This window comes from Pongo abelii, chromosome 20, assembly GCF_028885655.2.
Source record: "Pongo abelii isolate AG06213 chromosome 20, NHGRI_mPonAbe1-v2.0_pri, whole genome shotgun sequence".
NCBI classification, from domain to species: Eukaryota; Metazoa; Chordata; class Mammalia; order Primates; family Hominidae; genus Pongo; species Pongo abelii.
In genome coordinates this window covers 64305393-64324450 of record NC_072005.2, presented here as the reverse complement: position 1 = coordinate 64324450, position 19058 = coordinate 64305393, and the positions used below count along the sequence as shown (strand labels likewise).

At 46.1% G+C, this 19058-nt stretch overlaps 1 protein-coding gene and 1 pseudogene across 1 annotated transcript; both read left to right on the top strand.

Moving 5' to 3' along the window:
• Nucleotides 238-1116, top strand: PONPYGV1R-PS1929 (vomeronasal 1 receptor ponPygV1R-ps1929 pseudogene; annotated as a pseudogene).
• ZNF416 (zinc finger protein 416) lies at nucleotides 1753-9151 on the top strand. Its single transcript, XM_024238236.3, has 4 exons — nucleotides 1753-2026; nucleotides 2600-2641; nucleotides 4793-4919; nucleotides 7017-9151. Exons 1-4 carry the CDS (start codon nucleotides 1994-1996, stop codon nucleotides 8597-8599), a joined length of 1785 nt encoding a protein of 594 aa, XP_024094004.3. The 5' UTR covers nucleotides 1753-1993; the 3' UTR covers nucleotides 8600-9151.
• Nucleotides 9152-19058: the final 9907 nt, after the last annotated feature.

The following is a 19058-nucleotide window of genomic DNA, read 5'->3' as shown; positions in this document are numbered from 1 at the left end:
TAGCTCATTGGCCTCAATGTCGCTATGCCCAGCAATTTGTATTTTTAGATATGGGGTCTTGCTATATTGCCCAAGCTGGTCTTGAATGCCTGGCATCAAGCAGTCCTCCTGCCTCAGCCTCCCAACGTGCTAGGATTACAGGCATGAGCCATCATACCCGGCCAACATATTTTTGTTTGTTGAGCTCCTCATTGTTCTGGCACCAATTAAAATCAATGTCTTATAGATATTAATGTGATGGCTCCTGCCAATCTGCAAATGGGGTTTGCCTTTCTCACTCAGATGGGAGTGGGAATCCTTGGAAACTCCTTCCTTGTCTTTGTAACTTCACCTTGCTTACTGGACACAAGATTAGACCCACGGACCTTATTCTCAACCAACTGGCCTTTGCCAATTTGTTTGTGCTTTTCTCTAGAGGGATCCCTCATACAATAGTAGCTTTTGGATTGAACTATTTCCTGGATGAGGCTGGATGCAAACTTCTCTTCTATTTTCACAGTGGCCAGAGTGGTTCCCCTCAGCAGCACCTGTCTCCTCAGTGGCTTCCAGGCCATAAAGCTTTGTCCCAGTTTCTCTAGGTGGTTGGAACTCAGAATGAGATCCCCCAAAGTTCATTGGCTTCTGTTGTTTTCTCTGCTGAATCCTGCAACTGTTGGCAAATATCTTTGTTCCAATGAGTGTAACTAGTCAAATAAACAGCAAAAATGTAAGTGTGAAAATAAATTATGTATACTGTTCTTTGCTCAAACCAGCTAGATGTTTAACGTTTCTAGTCTTATTCATATTCTCTGCAACTGACTTCATGAGTTTGGGCCTCATGGGCTGGGCCAGTAGCTCCATGGTCCTTTTCCTGCACAGACACAAGCAGTGAGTCCAACACATTCACAGCAACAGAATCTCTTCAGAGCTCAAGAGGTCAGAGCCATTTTGGTCCTTGAGGACCGTTTTTTCCTTTTACTCACTCTCCTCTCTTTTGCACGTTTGGATGACTCTGTTATTCCAGGTCAGTGGCTGGTGGACTCCTCTATGATTTTGTCCTGACGTTTCCCAGCGTTCAGTACCTTTGTGCTCATTCGTGGTGACACTCGATTCTCTGCATTTCATGTGGCCTGCTAGTCAAGGAAACACCCTTTTCTCAGCTCGCCCGGGGGGCCTCCCTGGAGGAAGTGTCCGCCGGGTGAAGCCACCCAGGAACCCTGCCTCAGGAACCTCTCGGCCCAGCCTCCTGCACCTGGGGACCATTGGAGGCTTAGGGCAGGAGCGGCCAGGGGGCGTGGCCCCCATGTGGCCTCCCGGACCGGCGTTCCTGAGCCTGACCGGTAGGTCGCTTCTGTCGCCTACGGAACCAATGAGGTCACCGAAATGGCCTCAAACGCCTCGGCCCCGCACGTGAGGGGAATGAGTCTCCTTCCCTCCCGCGGTGCGGCCGCGGTGTCTACGCGGCCCCGTGGAGTGATGCGTCCGTGTGGATCCCGAGCCTTAGCTTTCTGAACCTGAATCAACGTCTCTAGCCACGTGGGCGCTTAGCTGAGTATGGGGCTGCGGAAATCGGCCAGCGGCCCCTTTAAGGAGCGGCAAGTCCCTGTCTCGCTCTTGGTGCGCGCGTTTTCGTAGCGCCCTCCGCGCGCCGCTTAGCCCTTGTTCCGGGTGAATCTCAGGGAGGGCACTGGAACTCTGGGCTTCTGAGAACTACGTTACCCGTAATGCCGAGCGCCAAGCTGCAAAGACGCGGAGCCAATCAACGTTCAGGACCAGACTTGTCTCCGTTTGTTGCATACGGTAAGGCGGAACTTCCGGCACCGCTCCGAGATGGTCCTTTTGGTGGTTCTCTACCTTGGCCCACGCCGCGTGAGTTAGAAACGCTGCCTCCGGCACAGAGCGGGGGTCGCCCCGCTGCGCAGCAGCCCGTGGGTCGCTGGCGCTGGTGGCAGCCGTGACTGGGTTCCCGCCCCGGGTTGCCCGCCGCTCCTGGCCCCGCTCCGCTCACAATCCGATGGCGGCGGCCCTGCTTAGGGATTCGACTTCGGTGAGTGCTGCGTCCCCCGGGCCTCACCTGCCCTCCCCGCCGGAAATCCAACACCCTGCGTGAGGGACGCCTGCTTGCGTCCCTGCAGCCTCGCCCCAGAGTCCAGGACTATGAGGCCCTCGCGGGTGGGGCTCCCATTTACAAGCCTGGTGTCTTGGGCTGTGGAGGGTGTGGCAGGCGGAGGTGCTGGTTTCTGTGAATCTTGTTGGGACGGTTGAGCCAGTAGCGTTCACGCCAGAATGGCAAAGGGAGGCTCTTTCTTTTCAAGACGCTGAGAGCCATGGGTGGTTGTGAACAGATGAGGCACATGGTCTGAGTTAGACTTTTCAAATTTTTCCTAAAGTTATTCAGAGTTGGAACAGCCTGGAAGGGGGATAGCACCGAGGCACAGGGAAGTTGAGTCCTTGTGCAAGGTCCCAGAGCAGGTGAGAGTCACACGGAACTGAGGAGCAATGATAATTTAGTCATCACCAAGTCACCTCGCTCCAGGGCTGCGCAGGGAAACATGGAGGCATGAGCCCATGGAGCTTCCACCATAGTTACCTGCCTCTCATAGCCTTCCTCTTCCCGCAGGTTCCCATGACTGCAGAAGCTAAACTTATGGGCTTCACACAGGTGAGTGGAGAGTGTTTCGGGCCCTCACTGGTGCTGACCCCAGTGTTTGTCTCTGAGATTGTGTTCTGGGAGTCTTCTCTTGGCACTCTTTGGGTCCTTGGTTCTAGGAATCCTCAACAAACATCAATCCCAGGGTCATACATCCAGGCTGGAAGCTGGTATAGAACGGTTCCTATTGCTGGGAACCAGTAAAGTAAGGTGTGGGACGTTGTCTCAGGCTTAGATACCAGATGAGCAAGTGCTTGAGAGTCAGGCTGAGCTGGTTTAGGAAACTACAGCTTTTTTCTTTCTCATGGGAACTGAAAGCTGGGATGCAGGAATCAGACAAAAAATGGCTCTCAGTTGTCGGGTGTTTCTTCTGGAGTGTGTGATGAGCAATGACAGTTTGGGGGCAGAGGAGGTATGTGATCTGATCCAGGTCTCATCAGGTTCCCTGTGTGTGGCCAAGCTGAGAGAACAGGCTGAGTGTGAGGTATGAGATAGGAAGATAGTGAAGAAGGCTGCTGCAGTAGTCCAGGTGAGTGTTACTGGTGGCTGGACTTGTGTGGTGGCTGTGGAGGTGGTAGTTGGATTCTAGATCAGTTTTTTTAAGTAGGGAAGCCTGGATTTTGAGATGTTGAAGGCAAGAGATAGAAAAGTAGGATTTAGGGGTAAAAGCAGGGTGTTTGGGTTTGGCACCTGGAAATATGGAAGCTCCACTAGTGAGGATTGTAAAGTTGGTAGTAGAGTCAGTTATCTCTAGAGATAATCAGAAATTTTGATATGGAACATCTTTATTTTTAAAATTTTTTTATAAAAATCATCATCTCAACATGGCCCAATGGGACATCTTTAGAGTCTGAGACGTTTCAAAGAACAGTTAGTTTAGATATCAAGTGGATAGTTTATCTTACAGGACTAGAACTGTGGTGAGGGATTCAGGATAGAGACATTTAAAAGGTGGTGGCCACTACTTGCCTAGGGGTATAGCTTGGGACACAATTAGGAGGTGGAATCGTGATCACTCTGGTAATGCTATTATCAGCCCAGGGAAGGAAGGTTGGGGGTCACTACTGGCTCTTCTGCTTGGGGACATGGTTGGTCATGGTGGGAATCACAAAGACAGGTATGGGAGAGAGGTGGCTATGGTAGGGTGTGAGAGCAAGGATGATCTGGCAAGTGACCAAGGATCTAGGAGAAGAGTGGGCATGAGATCAATGCTTGGAAGTAATTGAGACAAAATGACACTGAGACCAGAACTAGTGCTTACTCAGCACTCTGGATCTATCTACCAGGGTTTTGTGGTAACCCTTGAGGTGTCAGGAATTTCAGGGAGGTGGATAAGTTGAGGGGCACAGGTGGTCATCTGGGAGAGTTACTGGGCCTGAGGTGTGGGGGTCCTCTGGGGCAGAGTTTGAATGAGGGTTAGCAGGAGAGGAAGGCTGTGACTTCAGAGAGGACATCAAGTGCAGCACTAGTGGAAGAGGGCCATTGGTGTCAGATCCCCAGGTATTTCTGGGTGACTGAGGTTGTAGAAAGGGACAGAGTCAGGCAGGGAGGCCTTCAGAGCAGGATGGGGCTCTGAAGGGCTGCCTTTGGCAGTGGGGACCATTCAGCCTCTGAGTAGCACTGGACCTCTTTTCAGTTTGCCAAGCACTTTCTGAATGTTGCGTTCCAAGTATCGTGGGGATGCCAGAGAGATGCCTATGGTGTGGGGCAACAGGGTGGAAATAGCTGTGGGATTGAAATTGTTTGAGAGAGTGCGTGCTTCAAAGAGTGATGTGCATATGGAGAGGAAGTGTGAACTGAACAACCCATGGCCATGGCATTGAGGGTATAAGAATGATGGCAAACCTCATCATTGTTTGTATGTGAGAGGCATAATTTTGGAAACCCCAGGAGAACTGTCTGACAAGACAAAATCCAGCCCTATATGCTAGACCCAGAGTTTAAATGGCATTTCCTGGCCCACCTGCCTGTTGGTGCTATGGGAAGACACAGTGATGATGGGACCATGAGGAGAGGGCAGGAATCAGTGCCACCAGGGCTTGGTATCTCCTCTGAGGTGGGGCTTAGGGATGGGGGTAAGCAGGGGAAGGATGTGTGGGGGGTGTGAACTTGGGGTCCTAGGAGAGAATCTGATCATGGAAAGATCTATCCCCATCATGGCAGGGCTGTGTGACCTTTGAGGACGTGGCCATTTACTTCTCCCAGGAAGAATGGGGGCTCCTTGATGAGGCTCAGAGGCTCCTGTACCGCGATGTGATGCTGGAGAACTTTGCACTTATAACCGCGCTGGGTAAGGCCCTCACACCCACTCTCGTGTCCTGGTCTTCGTCTATCCTCTTTTTCCTCAGAGGCAGCTCTGCTGGGCCATGGGCTCTGTTGACTTCCCCACTGTCTTGGCACATGTGCTGTGGTGTAAGGAATGAAATCATTGCACTCCTTAATCAGCCCTGACATTTGCTGTCCCAAAACGCACAGGGATGGGTCTGGCTGTTAGGTGTCTTGAGTCAGCCTAATGCATCTCAGTTTACTTCTTCACTTCCTCTTTGGGTGGCTGTGTCCATATTCATGGTACTTTGTGTCTCAATTTCTGCCTCCTAGATGACATTTCCTTTGACTACCTGTGTTAGGAATTTGCAGAATTTTGCTTGTCAGTATTTACATGGACCATGAGCTGCTGTTGCCAGAACCTCCTTCAAGGATCTGTGTGATATTAATTTTCTTTCTTGTGTTCTCAAGGGTGCTGAGTCGCTCTGGGCCACTGCAGGATACTCACCTGTCCCAGCTTTCCCTTAGGACTTGCTTCATTCAAGTCCCAAGTAGTGGCACATCTAGAGGTGGTGGGAAAGCCCTGGTTGTTGGAAAGGGTGAAGATGGGAATATGGCTTCAGAGGAAGCCTGGCCTCAGTCAGTGGCATCTGGGTGAGGACATGGCATCCAGCCTGTTTTCTAATCTTACCAGGAATTTGCCCTGTGTCATCCAGAGTTTGGTGCTAATGCCACTGGACACACCTCATTTCTATGTTTTCTTTCTCTTCCTTGACACTTTGCTGGCTTATTGCTTCATCTGGGACATCTGGCCTCATGCTGCCCCCATTTTTCTGCCCTCCATGTGTCACCAGTTTCTCTGCATTGTCCCCCCAGCATGTTTTCCAACACTGACCCACTCACAGTGTGTTGTGAGTTGTGCATATGCCAGTTAAATATTTCTTGAACACAAGATCGCAATTGGAATCTCCCACTCACTTCCAATTGCATTATCTTTGGCCTGAATAATGCCAGCCTTCAGCACAGCATACATGTGCCACCAGCTGACAAGATCTTGCCACAGGATTTGGCAAAAGAATAGATTGGAGACCCTGCCTCTCCTTATGTGCTGCACCCCATTCTTATGTCGTGTGTTTGGTGAGGCCTCCCCATTTTGTGATCTTTAGAGGCCCACTACTGCCAAGCAGCCTCTTTCTTATCCTGCTTTCAGCTCCTCAATATTGCTTCAAAGCAATCCTATGAATTCATTCCTTGATGTATATGTGAAGGTTCTTCCCATTTCCTGTTATGTACCCACAGGATTTTAATTAATGGAGGTAGTAGAGTGCCAATACAGAGAGGTTAATGTCAATGACATAGGAATTTATCACCTGCAATAGCAAGAGCATGTGAACACCATGCCATGCAGGGCCACATGAGGAAGTGCTCAGTGGTCAGAAGGTAGAAGCAAGAGAGGAGGGAAAATAATAAGCCACAGCCTGTATTGGGGTTTCTGCAGGTAACACAAGACATGATAAACAGTTTAGGATTGGGTAATTTGAGTAGTTTGCTTTGGGGCAAAGGGGCTTACTAGGCGTAGTTGTCTCCTGCCTGACCTTGGGATGACTAGAGCAGAGGAATATTAGCTCCTGAAGCATCCAAGTCACATAGAAAATGTGATTGGGAGTATGGGCTCTGGATTGATTGTGTATTTGTTACACTCCTTGCTGAGCCCTTTGCTATCTCTTAAGAGTTGGCTCACTCTGGAAGCACCATTCTCTCCCCAGCTAGCAACGTTTTTTATTTTGTTTTGTTTTGTTTTTGAGACAGTTTCGCTTTGTCTCCCAGGCTGGAGTGCAGTGGTGCAATCTAGGCTCACTGCAACCTCTGCCTCCCAGGTTCAAGCAATTCTTGTGCCTCAGCCTCTTGAGTAGCACCCACCACCACGCCTGCATAATTTTTTGTATTTTTAGTAGAGCCAGGGTTTCACCATATTGCCCAGGCTGGTCTCGAACTCCTGAGCTCAGGCCAGCAAAGTTTTTAAGATGTCAGAACACCAATTATTCAGAAAATAATTTTTTAAATGATTAATACACTCCCATCATAGTCAACATGCATTTCATCAGTGTTTCTCTGCTTTCAGTTTGTTGGCATGGGATGGAGGATGAAGAGACACCTGAGCAAAGTGTTTCTGTAGAAGGAGTACCTCAGGTCAGGACTCCAGAGGCCAGTCCATCCACCCAGAAGACTCAATCCTGTGACATGTGTGTCCCATTCCTGACTGACATTTTGCACCTGACCAATTTGCCTGGGCAGAAACCATACTTGACTGGGGCATGTGCAGTCTTTCACCAGGACCAGAAGCATCATAGGGCAGAGAAACCCTTGGAAAGTGACACGGACAAGGCCTCATTTATGCAGTGCTGCCTATTCCATGAGTCAGGAATGCCTTTCACCAGCAGTGAGGTTGGGAAGGACTTCCTAGCCCCATTGGGCATTCTTCAGCCTCAGGCTATTGCTAACTATGAGAAGCCAAACAAAATCAGCAAATGTAAGGAGGCCTTTCATGTTGGAATAAGTCATTACAAGTGGAGTCAATGCAGGAGAGAGTCCAACCACAAACACACTTTTTTTCACCCTAGAGTCTGCGCTGGAAAAAGGCTTTATGAATCTAGCAAATGTGGGAAAGCCTGCTGCTGTGAGTGCTCCCTTGTTCAGCTCCAAAGAGTCCACCCTGGAGAAAGGCCTTATGAGTGCAGTGAATGTGGGAAATCTTTTAGCCAAACCTCTCATCTGAATGATCATAGGAGAATCCACACTGGAGAAAGGCCTTATGTGTGTGGTCAGTGTGGGAAATCATTTAGCCAAAGAGCCACCCTCATTAAACATCACAGAGTTCACACTGGAGAAAGGCCTTATGAGTGTGGTGAATGTGGGAAATCTTTTAGCCAAAGTTCCAACCTTATTGAACATTGCAGAATTCACACTGGAGAAAGGCCTTATGAGTGTGATGAATGTGGAAAAGCCTTTGGGTCCAAATCCACTCTTGTTCGGCACCAGAGAACTCACACAGGAGAAAAGCCGTATGAGTGTGGTGAATGTGGGAAATTATTCAGACAAAGCTTCAGCCTTGTTGTACACCAGAGAATTCACACTACAGCAAGGCCATATGAGTGTGGCCAGTGTGGGAAATCATTTAGCTTAAAGTGTGGCCTCATTCAGCACCAGTTAATTCACAGTGGAGCTAGGCCCTTTGAGTGTGATGAGTGTGGAAAATCCTTTAGCCAAAGAACCACCCTCAATAAACACCACAAAGTTCATACTGCAGAAAGGCCTTATGTATGTGGGGAATGTGGGAAAGCTTTTATGTTCAAATCTAAACTTGTTAGGCACCAGAGAACTCACACTGGAGAAAGGCCTTTTGAGTGCAGTGAATGTGGGAAATTTTTTAGACAAAGCTATACCCTCGTTGAACACCAGAAAATTCACACTGGATTAAGGCCTTATGACTGTGGACAGTGCGGGAAATCCTTTATCCAAAAGTCTAGCCTCATTCAGCACCAAGTGGTTCACACAGGAGAAAGGCCATATGAGTGTGGCAAATGTGGGAAGTCCTTTACACAACACTCTGGCCTCATTCTCCACCGAAAATCTCACACTGTGGAGAGGCCTCGTGACAGCAGCAAATGTGGAAAACCCTACAGCCCAAGAGCTAACATTGTTTAACTCTTGAAACTCCACACCTGATAAAAGCCTTAGACCTGCAGGGAATGTGCCATCTCTTTCTTCAGTGTTATGGCTATAGAGAGCCTTTGTGAAGGAGCCATCTGCCTAAAGTTAAACCTCATACTTCTAGACCTTCCGATGGGTCAGACTCCCATGAGTTCCAGGCATATGTGTCTTGCAGGAGCTCCTTTGCATGTTCTAAACTGCTGGAGGCCTTTGCCAGAGTTAAATCATTAGTCACCCTTGCATACTAAGGTGAGGCAGATAACCTGTGTTCTCCCATTCCTTGGAGGAAATTCCTTGAGCAGTCTGAGCCTTTAAAGGGAATTCCTTCCCTTTTCTGACTGATTACAGCATACATCTGACCAGTTTTGGCCAGAAGGGCCTAGCCTGGATTCTGCTGGAAGCTGATGTGGAAGGCTTCCCTTCGTGGAAATTCTTGTTCTCACACAACATTTGGTAGTTTTTCCAGCCTCCAAGTCACCACCTAGTAACTGGCTGCCTCACATTTCTCTGGTTTGCGTGGTAATAAAGGCCTTATTTTTAAATCTATGTGTGGTCTTAGGGTTTGGTTTACTGTGTGAGGTGGCTGGAAAACACATTTGGGCTGTTACATAAAGGAATGGACAGCTTTTGTGGGGCCCCAGTGTTGTTGGCCTGTGCAGGAAAAGTAAAATGACAGTAGTTCTTGTTCTGGTTTTAGTCCACTTTGCCTTGCTGCTCAAGGCCTCCGAGGAAACAATGCAAGAATTTGATTGTCCTAATTTGTGGCCTGGATCCCTACACTTTCTCTGGACCAGAGGTCATCCTGAGGACAAGTCGGCTGTTATGACAGGCTCCTGTGCTTTGGGGAATAAGATGGATTTGTTGCATTGTTCCTACAGGCTGTAATGCCCAGCAATGTTGAGACGAAGCTTTTCCCCAGCTTCTGCAAAGGAACCATTTGCCCTGATGCCCATGATTCCATAGATGGTGGTACTCAAGCTGATGAGAGCTAAGCATGGGACATAATTGGTACAGAAATTTGGGGTATGATTAATAGAAAGTGGAGGAGCTAGTAGCAAAACAAATGCACCTGTGGTAAAAGTGCATCTAAACATCTAGTAACTGGCTGTGTCTATTTTCACAACACACAATCTCCTTGTACAAGGTGTGACAGTGTAGGCATAGTCTGGCTTAGAAGGAACAGCTGCATTCTGCAGCACGATTGTCAGAGCATGGAGCCAGGCAAGCAACCTGGAAGCTTACTTGGGACGATTCAATGTGAGTGCAGGAGGACATGTGGGAGGTAGAGAATCGGAAGGAGCCTGGGTAGCAGAAACCTTAACTTGGAAATGACATCCCCCATCATAGGATTTACCCTCTGCCACAGTTACCCTAGTTTCAGAGGCAGTGTCCCTCACCCTTGTGCCCTATGTGGAGCTCAACCCTCAGATGTCCTGGTTCTCTGCACCTTTCCCAGTGACCAAGCAATAGGTTCTAATATCCAACAGTCTGAGGTTAACTTTCTGTTTGACTTGCCAGGCATTGGTGCCTTTCAAGGTCATGGCCCTGACCTTCGTCTGGTAGAAATGTGGATATTTGGGCCTGGCCCAGAGGACATTGCACCAAGATGTGAGGCTGGAGAACTGCGGACCCTTGGTCTTGCTGGGTAAAGCTTTATTTCTGTCCCATGTGGGTGACCCTAGTCCTCTGATTCCATCCTCTTGCACATACCTGCCTGGTGAGAAAGGCATCTCCAGCCCTTCTCCTTCTACCCACAGGTCCTGCTGTATTCTCTGTTTTGGTCTCACATGCATTTGCCTGGTCTCCCTGTGTGTGCACTGGGGATCACTGGGGTAGAAGCAGCCCTTTAAACACAAATCCTCACCCTAGTGCCCAGCACACTCTGCCCTCTGTGTGAGGTCCTTATTCCAGAATTCAGGCAAGAAAACTTGATCTTGCCTGGTTGGGTCAGGTATCCCCAGAGATCGGTTAACAGGACTGTGGATGGTGGATTGTTCTCAAAGAAGGGACTGAGTTAGGCAGGCCTCCAAGGTAACATGTCCATCAATATCCCCCAGGTATCTTATTAAATAATACTGCCTTTTTTTTTTTTTTTTTGATGGAGTCTCACTCTCGCCCAGGCTGGAGTGCAGTGGCATGATCTTGGCTCACTACAACCTCCACCTCCCAAGTTCAAACGATTCTCCTGCCTCAGTCTCCTGAGTAGCTGGGATTATAGGCATGTGCCACCACACCCAGCTAATTTTTGTATTTTTAGTAGAGATGAGGTTTCACCACATTGGCCAGGCTTGTCTCAAACTCCTGACCTCAGGTGATCCAGCCGCCTCGGCCTCCCAAAGTTCTGGGAATACAGGCATGAGCCACTGCGCCCAGCTGCTTTTTTATTTTTTAAAGAGCTCCTTGTGTCAGCATGAATTGTCCTCATTTCCTGAGGCCTAAGTTATATTCTTCCAGTGGTAAGGGAGATGGTTTTAGAAAGCACAGAGGTATGACATCAGGTGTCATTGTAGGGCAGGTGAGCCCCAAAATTGGGGCTTAGTCCAAGAAGGTTCTTGGCTTCACTCAGGAAAGAATTCAAGAGCAAGCTAGTGGTAGATGAAAATAGCTTTGTTGAGGCAGCAGGGTTACAACTCTGTGGCTGCTCCTACAGAGCAGGGCAACCCCATAGGCACTGTGTCAAGAATATCAGCTCAGGGGGCAGTTTTGCAATCATATTTATACCTGCTTTTAACTACATGAAAAGTAAAGGGTGGGTTATTCGGAAATTTCTAGAAAAGGGATGGTAATTTCCAGGTGTTGTCATGGTGATGGTAAACTGCCATGGTGGGTGTGTATTATGTAGATATGCTCTCGGTGCCTGTTCCCTGTTTCAGCCAGTCTTCAGTCTGGTATGGAGTCCTGCCTCCTATCTCACTCTCCCATCAGAGATTAGATACTCCTCTTTAATCTTAAGGGGGCTCTGTGACTGCTTGCTGTTGATTTTGTGGGCCTAGGCCCTGCCTAGCACTAAAGGAGTAAAAATCCCTGGATACCACATCTAAGGTCCCCAAAGGAAGGACACTTTCATTCTCTGGGATAGTAGACAAGGATGGGTTGGAAGCCTTGTGCCAGCATTGTCTTTACCTGGAACTAGAACAGGATACCCCAACCCCTCTCCTGTGGATACTGGTCCATGTCCTGTTAGGAAATGGGCTGCACAGTAGGAGGTGAGTGGCAGGTGAGCGAGCATTACTGCCTGAGCTCCACCTCCTGTCAGATCAGCGGCAGCATTAGATTCTCATAGGGGTGCTAACCCTATCATAAACTGTGCACACAAGGGACTGGAGTTGCACACTCCTTATGAAAATCTAGTACCTGATGATCTGAGGTGGAAGAGTTTCATCCTGAGACCAGCCCCCAGCCCCAGCCCCACATACCCCATCCATGGAAAAATTGCCTTCCACGAAACTGGTCCCTGATGCCAAAAAGGTTGGGGACTATTGATCTAGAAGACACAAACTTTACTAAGAGGTTAAACAAGCAAGAGCCAAAGAAAATATACGTAACAGGGTCACTTGCTCATAGATCTTTTGAATGTTAACCTGTCCAGAGTGCCTAATATATGTGCAGCAGGTTTTATTAACTGCACAGACTTTACCTTGTTCCGCTAGTAGATAATCCAATGCCAGTGTGTTATCAAGAACTGCATTTGCCAAAGAGTCTAGAGATTCTTGAATTGCTTGTAATGCCTGACCTGTGTTGGTGGCTAAGGATTCTAGAGTTTGAGTCAAGTTCTTTAGGGTTGACTTGTGGTAGGCAAAGCCACCCTAGGGTGCTGCTTGTCCTATGGCTGCCCTGATTCCCACCAGAATTAATCCTATTGTTTGTTGACTTCTGGTGTTCCTGGGCCTTATTGGGTTATAGACTGTGACCCTTGAAGGGGCAAGGGTGGTCAACATACATTTATCTTTCTTCCAAGGTTTTGATATTTAAGGGAAAGCTACTCCTAAAAGAACAGATGACTCCCTGGGGAGCCAGTAGTAGTTACAGTGTGTGACTTCTCATTCATGGCCACAAACAAAAATGAGTCCAGTTGAAGCATAAATAGAGGCCCTACAGGGTGTAATGTCTATCCTTTGCTGCCAAGTTGGGTCTATAGAGATATTCTTCCCCTGTTCCAGTGGGGGTGGTCAAACAAACCTTGTTTTCCAGAAGCAAACAGTACTCCCACCCACCCAGATTAGGCAGTCATTTTTTCCCGTGTGTTCTGGTCTGGGAGAAGACACTATATATGGTCTCCTTGCCTACACGTGAAATACCATTTACCTTGCTGTTGCCTTGGAAACTTGGTAACTATAGTTAGATCGGAGCATCACAGGGAAATGTCTGCTTTTGTGTCATTAACACAGTAGTGGGTGCAAAAGAATCATTAATGCACTGGAGATATACTCAACTTTTCAAGTCCAGGTATAATGGCAACTGTGGAAGGGGACATTCAGGTGGAATCAAGTGCAGGAGAGTTCCACTGAATAAGTAGGGGTTTTGGTACTTTGGGATTGCTATCGTTAGTTAGAAGTACTGGGTAGATGGCTGTGAGATTTTCCAGATAGGCCAGAAGATGGAACTCTAGATCCTGGGCATGTTGATGACAAGTCCAGCAACCATGAAGATGATTCCCTGACACTATAATTTTTGAACTGTTTACTATAGAGGTTTGATCTAATTAGAACAATTAGAGGATTTCTGTCTAAACTTTCAACTAGTGAGAGCTTTTTGTCCCTAATGACAGACATTCATGGCACTGTATAGGGGGGATATTTCACGCTGAGTGAATACCCTTGTCCCTCTCCATTTGGGTTGTGTTTTTCCTCCATGTAAAACTCAGGACTGCCCAATGAATCTAGACAGTTCCATTATGAGACAGGTTAATTTTCTTCTTCTCAGAGGCATACAATGGGGACAGACTATTAAGCCCAAACCTCTCTTTCTAACTTCTTCCTGGAAAGAATTTGGGGTCAGAGTTCTTATTTAACATTTCAGATCCTACAGCACCACCAAGTGAAATAGGATTTTTTCTCCATAAGGAGCCCTTTCTGCCCTTTGTGCAAAACCTTTAGTTCCCCAATTCCTCTCCCTCCTGTGTGCCTCTGTTAGGGACTAATCTCCATGCTCCATCTGTTAACAGCAAAGCTGTACCTTTAACAGTCAGGAGAACAGCCATTCAATCCTTATGTTCTTTTGAGTCACCTGTTCTGCATTGAACTACATTGGCATTTAAATAAAAAGATTTCATATTTGGAAGTCAATCGGTCCCATTCTCTGGGATCTCAATGTTTTGCTAGGGCCATAGCAAGGGAAGCCAGAGATAGTATTAAAACACTCCCTCCATTAAAGGGTCTCACCCAAATACAATATCTCCCAGACTGCTAGGGTACCCTGGGAGCCTTATGGGCCACTTGGGACTAGGAAACCAGCAGGGTGGAGAGTTAGGTCCTCATACAGGTAAGCATGACTATTACACCCAACTAGCTCTTCCAGATCCACGGGTGAAGGTCATGCTTGCATCCATGGGTGACACCTATGATGGTGGCCAGGACCCAGAGTATGGGAAGAAAGAGAAGTGGGATGCACTTTTGATCTTTCTCTCCACCCTGGGTCACACCAAAAAAAGGAAAAAGACCAAGGGACGCCTTTTCTCCTACTCTTTTTAAAACAGGTAACAAACCATCTTCAGTCTGCACTCCTCTTGAGTGCATCCTGAGACAGAGACTTTTAACTCTGAGACTGAAGAAAAATGGCTTATATTCTTCTGTACAAGGACATAGCCATCTTACCAGCTCCAGGATGGGTAGGCCTGGACTGCTGAGGGAAGTGTTAATTTCAATAATATCCAACAACTAGATCTTTTCTGCACATGGGAGGGCAAATGGTCTGAGGTCCCCTATATGCAAGCCTTCTTTGCCCTGTGAAACAGCCCAGCTCTTTGTAAGCACTGCAAAATTGACTCTGCCCTCTTAACAGTCATATCAGACAAGCCCACAGTGGACAACACCCCAAAGTCAGAAAACCCCCTCAAATGCAGCTTCTGGATGCTCTACCTCCCCATCCCTTATCTGGGGCCTCCAATAGCCAAGTATCAGCTCCTCTAGCTGTGCCACACAAGAAACCCCAACTTCACTGTTGACCCTGCAGGAAACGCCCAATGGACGTGGTGCTACTAGAATTCAAGTTCCCATATCATTGCAGTACCTTAGACAAATAAAGGGGGTCTTAGGCAAGTTTTCTGATGACCCTGATAGATACATAAAAGCTTTCTAAAATCTAACCCAAATGTTTGATCTTCCATGGGGAGATGTTATATTACTCCTAAGCCAAACTCTAACTGCTGCTGAGAAACAGGCAGCCCTAAGGCAGCAGAGAGATTCAGAAACAAACAGCATGTATCCTATAGCCAGTCAAAAAAGAAACCCAGTCAAAAGGGGAAAGAGCGTAAAAAAGAGACAGGATTCCCATTCCCAATAAGAAGATAAACAGTGCCCCTTGAAAACCCTAAGTGGAGACTAGTTATCGCATAGATGAGTGGAATACGCTTTCTGATGTTCATATTAAAAGGCTAGCAAAAAACAAAACCAAACCTCTTAATTACTCTAAACAATCCTTGTTAAATCAAAAATTAGATGAAAATCCCTCAGCCGTTATGGAAAGGCTGAGAGAGGCCTTAGTGAAACACACCTCCCTGTCTCCCACTTCAATAAAGAGCAGGTTTATTACTTAGGCACCCCCTGATATCAAAAGGAAGTTGCTGAAACAGGCCCTGTCCAAATGTTTTTCTAATTTTTCTCTCCCTCAAGTTTAAACTTTGAAGTATATAAATGACACTTTCCTCTGTGCTCCAACCGAGGAAGTAACAGGAAAGCACTGAGGCGCTCTTCAATTTCTTGGCTGAAAGGGGATATAGGACTTCAAAATCTAAAGCTCAGCTCTGTCAGACTTCAGTAAAGTTCCTAGGTCTAGGCTTATCAGAAGGGATGAGAGCACCAGGTAAGGAAAGGATTAAGCCCATTTCCTTTAACAGTTAAGGGGATTCTTAGGCATTACTGAATTTTGCAGACTGTGGGTACCTGGATATGGTGAAATACCTTGCCCTTTATACCACCTCATAAAAGAAACTCAAGCAACTAACACTTGGAATCTTAAAACTCAAAAGCCTTAACCAGTTAAAACAAGCATTACTTAAAACACCAGCCCTCAGTCTTCTCATAGGGAAGGCATTTAATCTGTATGTATCAGAAAGAAAGGAAACGGCCCAGGGAATTTTAACAAAGGCTCAAGGTCCAGCTCAACAGCCAGTGGGTTACCTAAGCAAGGAACTTGACTTGGTGGTTAAAGGATGGCCAGCCTTCCTCCAAGAAGTTGCAGTGGTGGTTTGCTCGTGCCAGAGGCCACCAAGTTAATAATGGGAAATAACTGCTTGTTTGTTTGTTTTTGTTTGTTTGTTTGAGACAGAGTCTCGCTCTGTCACCAGGCTGGAGTGCAATGGTGTGATCTCGGCTCATTGCAACCTCTGCCTCCTGGGTTCAAGCAATTCTTCTGCCTCAGCCTCCTGAGTAGCTGGCACTACAGGTGTGCACCACCACGCCCTGCTAATTTTTGTATTTTTAGTAGAGATGGGGTTTCACCATGTTGACCAGGATAGTCTTGATCTCTTGACTTTGTGATCCACCCACCTCGGCCTCCCAAAGTGCTGGGATTACAGGCATGAGCCACCGCGCCCAGCTGGAAAATAACTGTTTAGACCCCACATAATATAGCAGGACTGCTATCCCCTAAGGGGAGTCTCTGGCTAACAGACAATTGCTGTTAGAGGGATCTATAGTCCAGTTAAAAACCTGTCCTTGCCTGAACCCAGCCACTTTCCCCAAAAGTAAACTGGAGAACCTGAACATGATTGTGAACAAAGAGTGATGCAAACCAGTTAAAAAAAGATAAGGATCATTGTTTATATTATCTGTAAAGTTTTAATTAATAAAGAAGAATTTTCTGAAAGAGCACTCAGCTTAATTAAAAGTGGATACTCAAGTTATAGGTGTACTTGAAACCCCTTTATGTTTTTATCTTCTTACATCTTGGTTTTCTGGAAAAGGTTTGTATCTCAGTCAACTGAATTACTTTTCTCCACTCTGTCTTGCCAATCTTGGTGCATGCATGAAAGGCTCAAGGATGACTTTTGGTGGCCTTGGACTCTTTGAGAAAACAGACAAGGTGCCACAGACTCAATTTGGGGGAAATCTCTGTTTTCCTCATGGAACCCCAAGAATTAGAGATGGATAAATCCCTCTCAAAATCTGTTTTTGCCTTCAAGCTATGCCTGTTTTTTAGGCCCCAGAAACTACATGCTTTTGTAGACTTATTCTTAAAGGGCTCCACCCTGAGCTGCTGGATCTTCTTCTGTCTGTCTGTGTAGTCATATATGTGTTGTGTGATGTCTATAAAAAAGAGCTGTAATTGATTGGCCTATAAGCACTTAGATAAAAAAAAATTTTTTTTCCCCAGACGGAGTCTTGCTCTGTCACCAGGCTGGAGTGCAGTAGTGCGATCTTGGCTCACTGCAACTTCCGCCTCCCAGGTTTAAGCAATTGCTCTGCCTCAGCCTCCCAAGTAGCTGGGATTACAGGCATGTGCCACCATGCCTGGCTAAATTTTTGTATTTTAGTAGAGATCGGGTTTCACCATGTTGGCCAAGATGGTCTCAATATCCTGACATTATGATCCACCCACCTCAGCCTCCCAAAGTGTTGGGATTACAGGCGTGAGCCACCGCACCTGGCCGATCAAATATTTTTTGAAAGAATAGTAAAAATTATAATTTCTCTTAGTTCATGTGACTTTAATCTTTAAAAATAAAACAGTCTTAGGGATTATTGGCAAAATACAAATGTACTCAAGATGTAAATATGTGGTCTAAATTATGCAGGTCAGATACTAGGTTTGCTAAATGTTTTAAGGTTGTACTGCTCCTTTGGCCTTTAGAACTGTTCAACTTGCCTGCTTCACAATGGGTAAAGTCTGGGAACATATGGAAGTAACCATGCCCCTAACTTATTCTGGAAGGAGTTAAACTTTATCTGCAACCAGCAAATAATTAAAACAACTTACCAGGTTTTACATTAAAGTTAAAAATTGCTAAGAGGTAGGGCCAGACATGGTGGCTCACACATGTAATCCTAGCACTTTGGGAAGCTGAGGCGGACAGATCACGAGGTCAGGAGATTGAGACCATTCTGGCTAATGCGGTGAAACCTCATCTCTACTGACAATACAAAAAATTAGCCTGGCATGGTGGCCATGTGCCTGTAGTCCCAGCTACTTGGGAGGCTGAGGCAGGAGAATCGCTTGAACCTGGGAGGTGGTGGTTGCAGTGAACCAAGATTGTGCTACCGCACTCCAGCTTGCATGACGGAGCAAGATTCCATTTAAAAAAAAAAATTGCTAAGAGTTACCATTATGACACGTAATTGAGACTACTGAAGAGATTTACATGCAATGTGTGTAAAAACAGTAAAATGTGTTTTTCGTAAAAAATTATAAGAAGGCATGGCAATGTACATTTTGCCTAGGGATAAAGAATTGTCTTAAAGTAGATAAAATACAACTGAAGGTTTAAGCAAACTGGGGAAAAAACTGTAAGAATTAATCTTGCAAAGGAAACTCTGTGTGAACATATTGACTAAATTCAAAAGGGTATTATATGGTTTTCTGTAAATTGAGCATTGAAATAAAAGCACAACAAAGAACTCAATGCACGAATCTACTCTTTAGCAAAATTTGTAAAGGGTTATAAAAGATTTGTGAAAATCTCACCTCATTGTCAAACTGGTTAAGATTGGATAGAATTGCCTATAAGGTTTCATTAAGAATTGTGGTTGACATTAATTGTACACTAATGTAAGGGTGAAATTTGGCTTTCTCTCTCTTGAACACAATTTTCATGTAATAGTAAAGGCTAATGAAAGGTTTTTGCTTTTTCAAATTTTTGAGTCATCATTTTGGCAAAATAAATAATTTATAGTAATCTGGAATTCTAGTACATAACATCAAATATTTTAAGCCTGTTAACATATTTAACAGGCTTCCACAAATCAATTGTGTTTCCTGACACCTAGCTTTTGGATGCTACAGAGGGTCCCTGGGGCATCCAGAAAAGAGGCAAGCAGGATTATTTGACATGTTTTGTTACATGGGATTGCCAAAATGATGTCTAATCTTCTTCAGGTTATATTTCAGCAAATACTATTAATATGTGTTCCAAAACTGCATGGGATTTAGAAAATTCTAATGTGAAAATATATGCTATCAACCACAATTAAGGTTGTTATGTTAAGTTATTGTAAACCACAGAGATAACCAAATTTTGTCAATCATGTTTTTGACTAACCACCCTGGACATTTTGTCATTTACAGATAATTGTTGTCT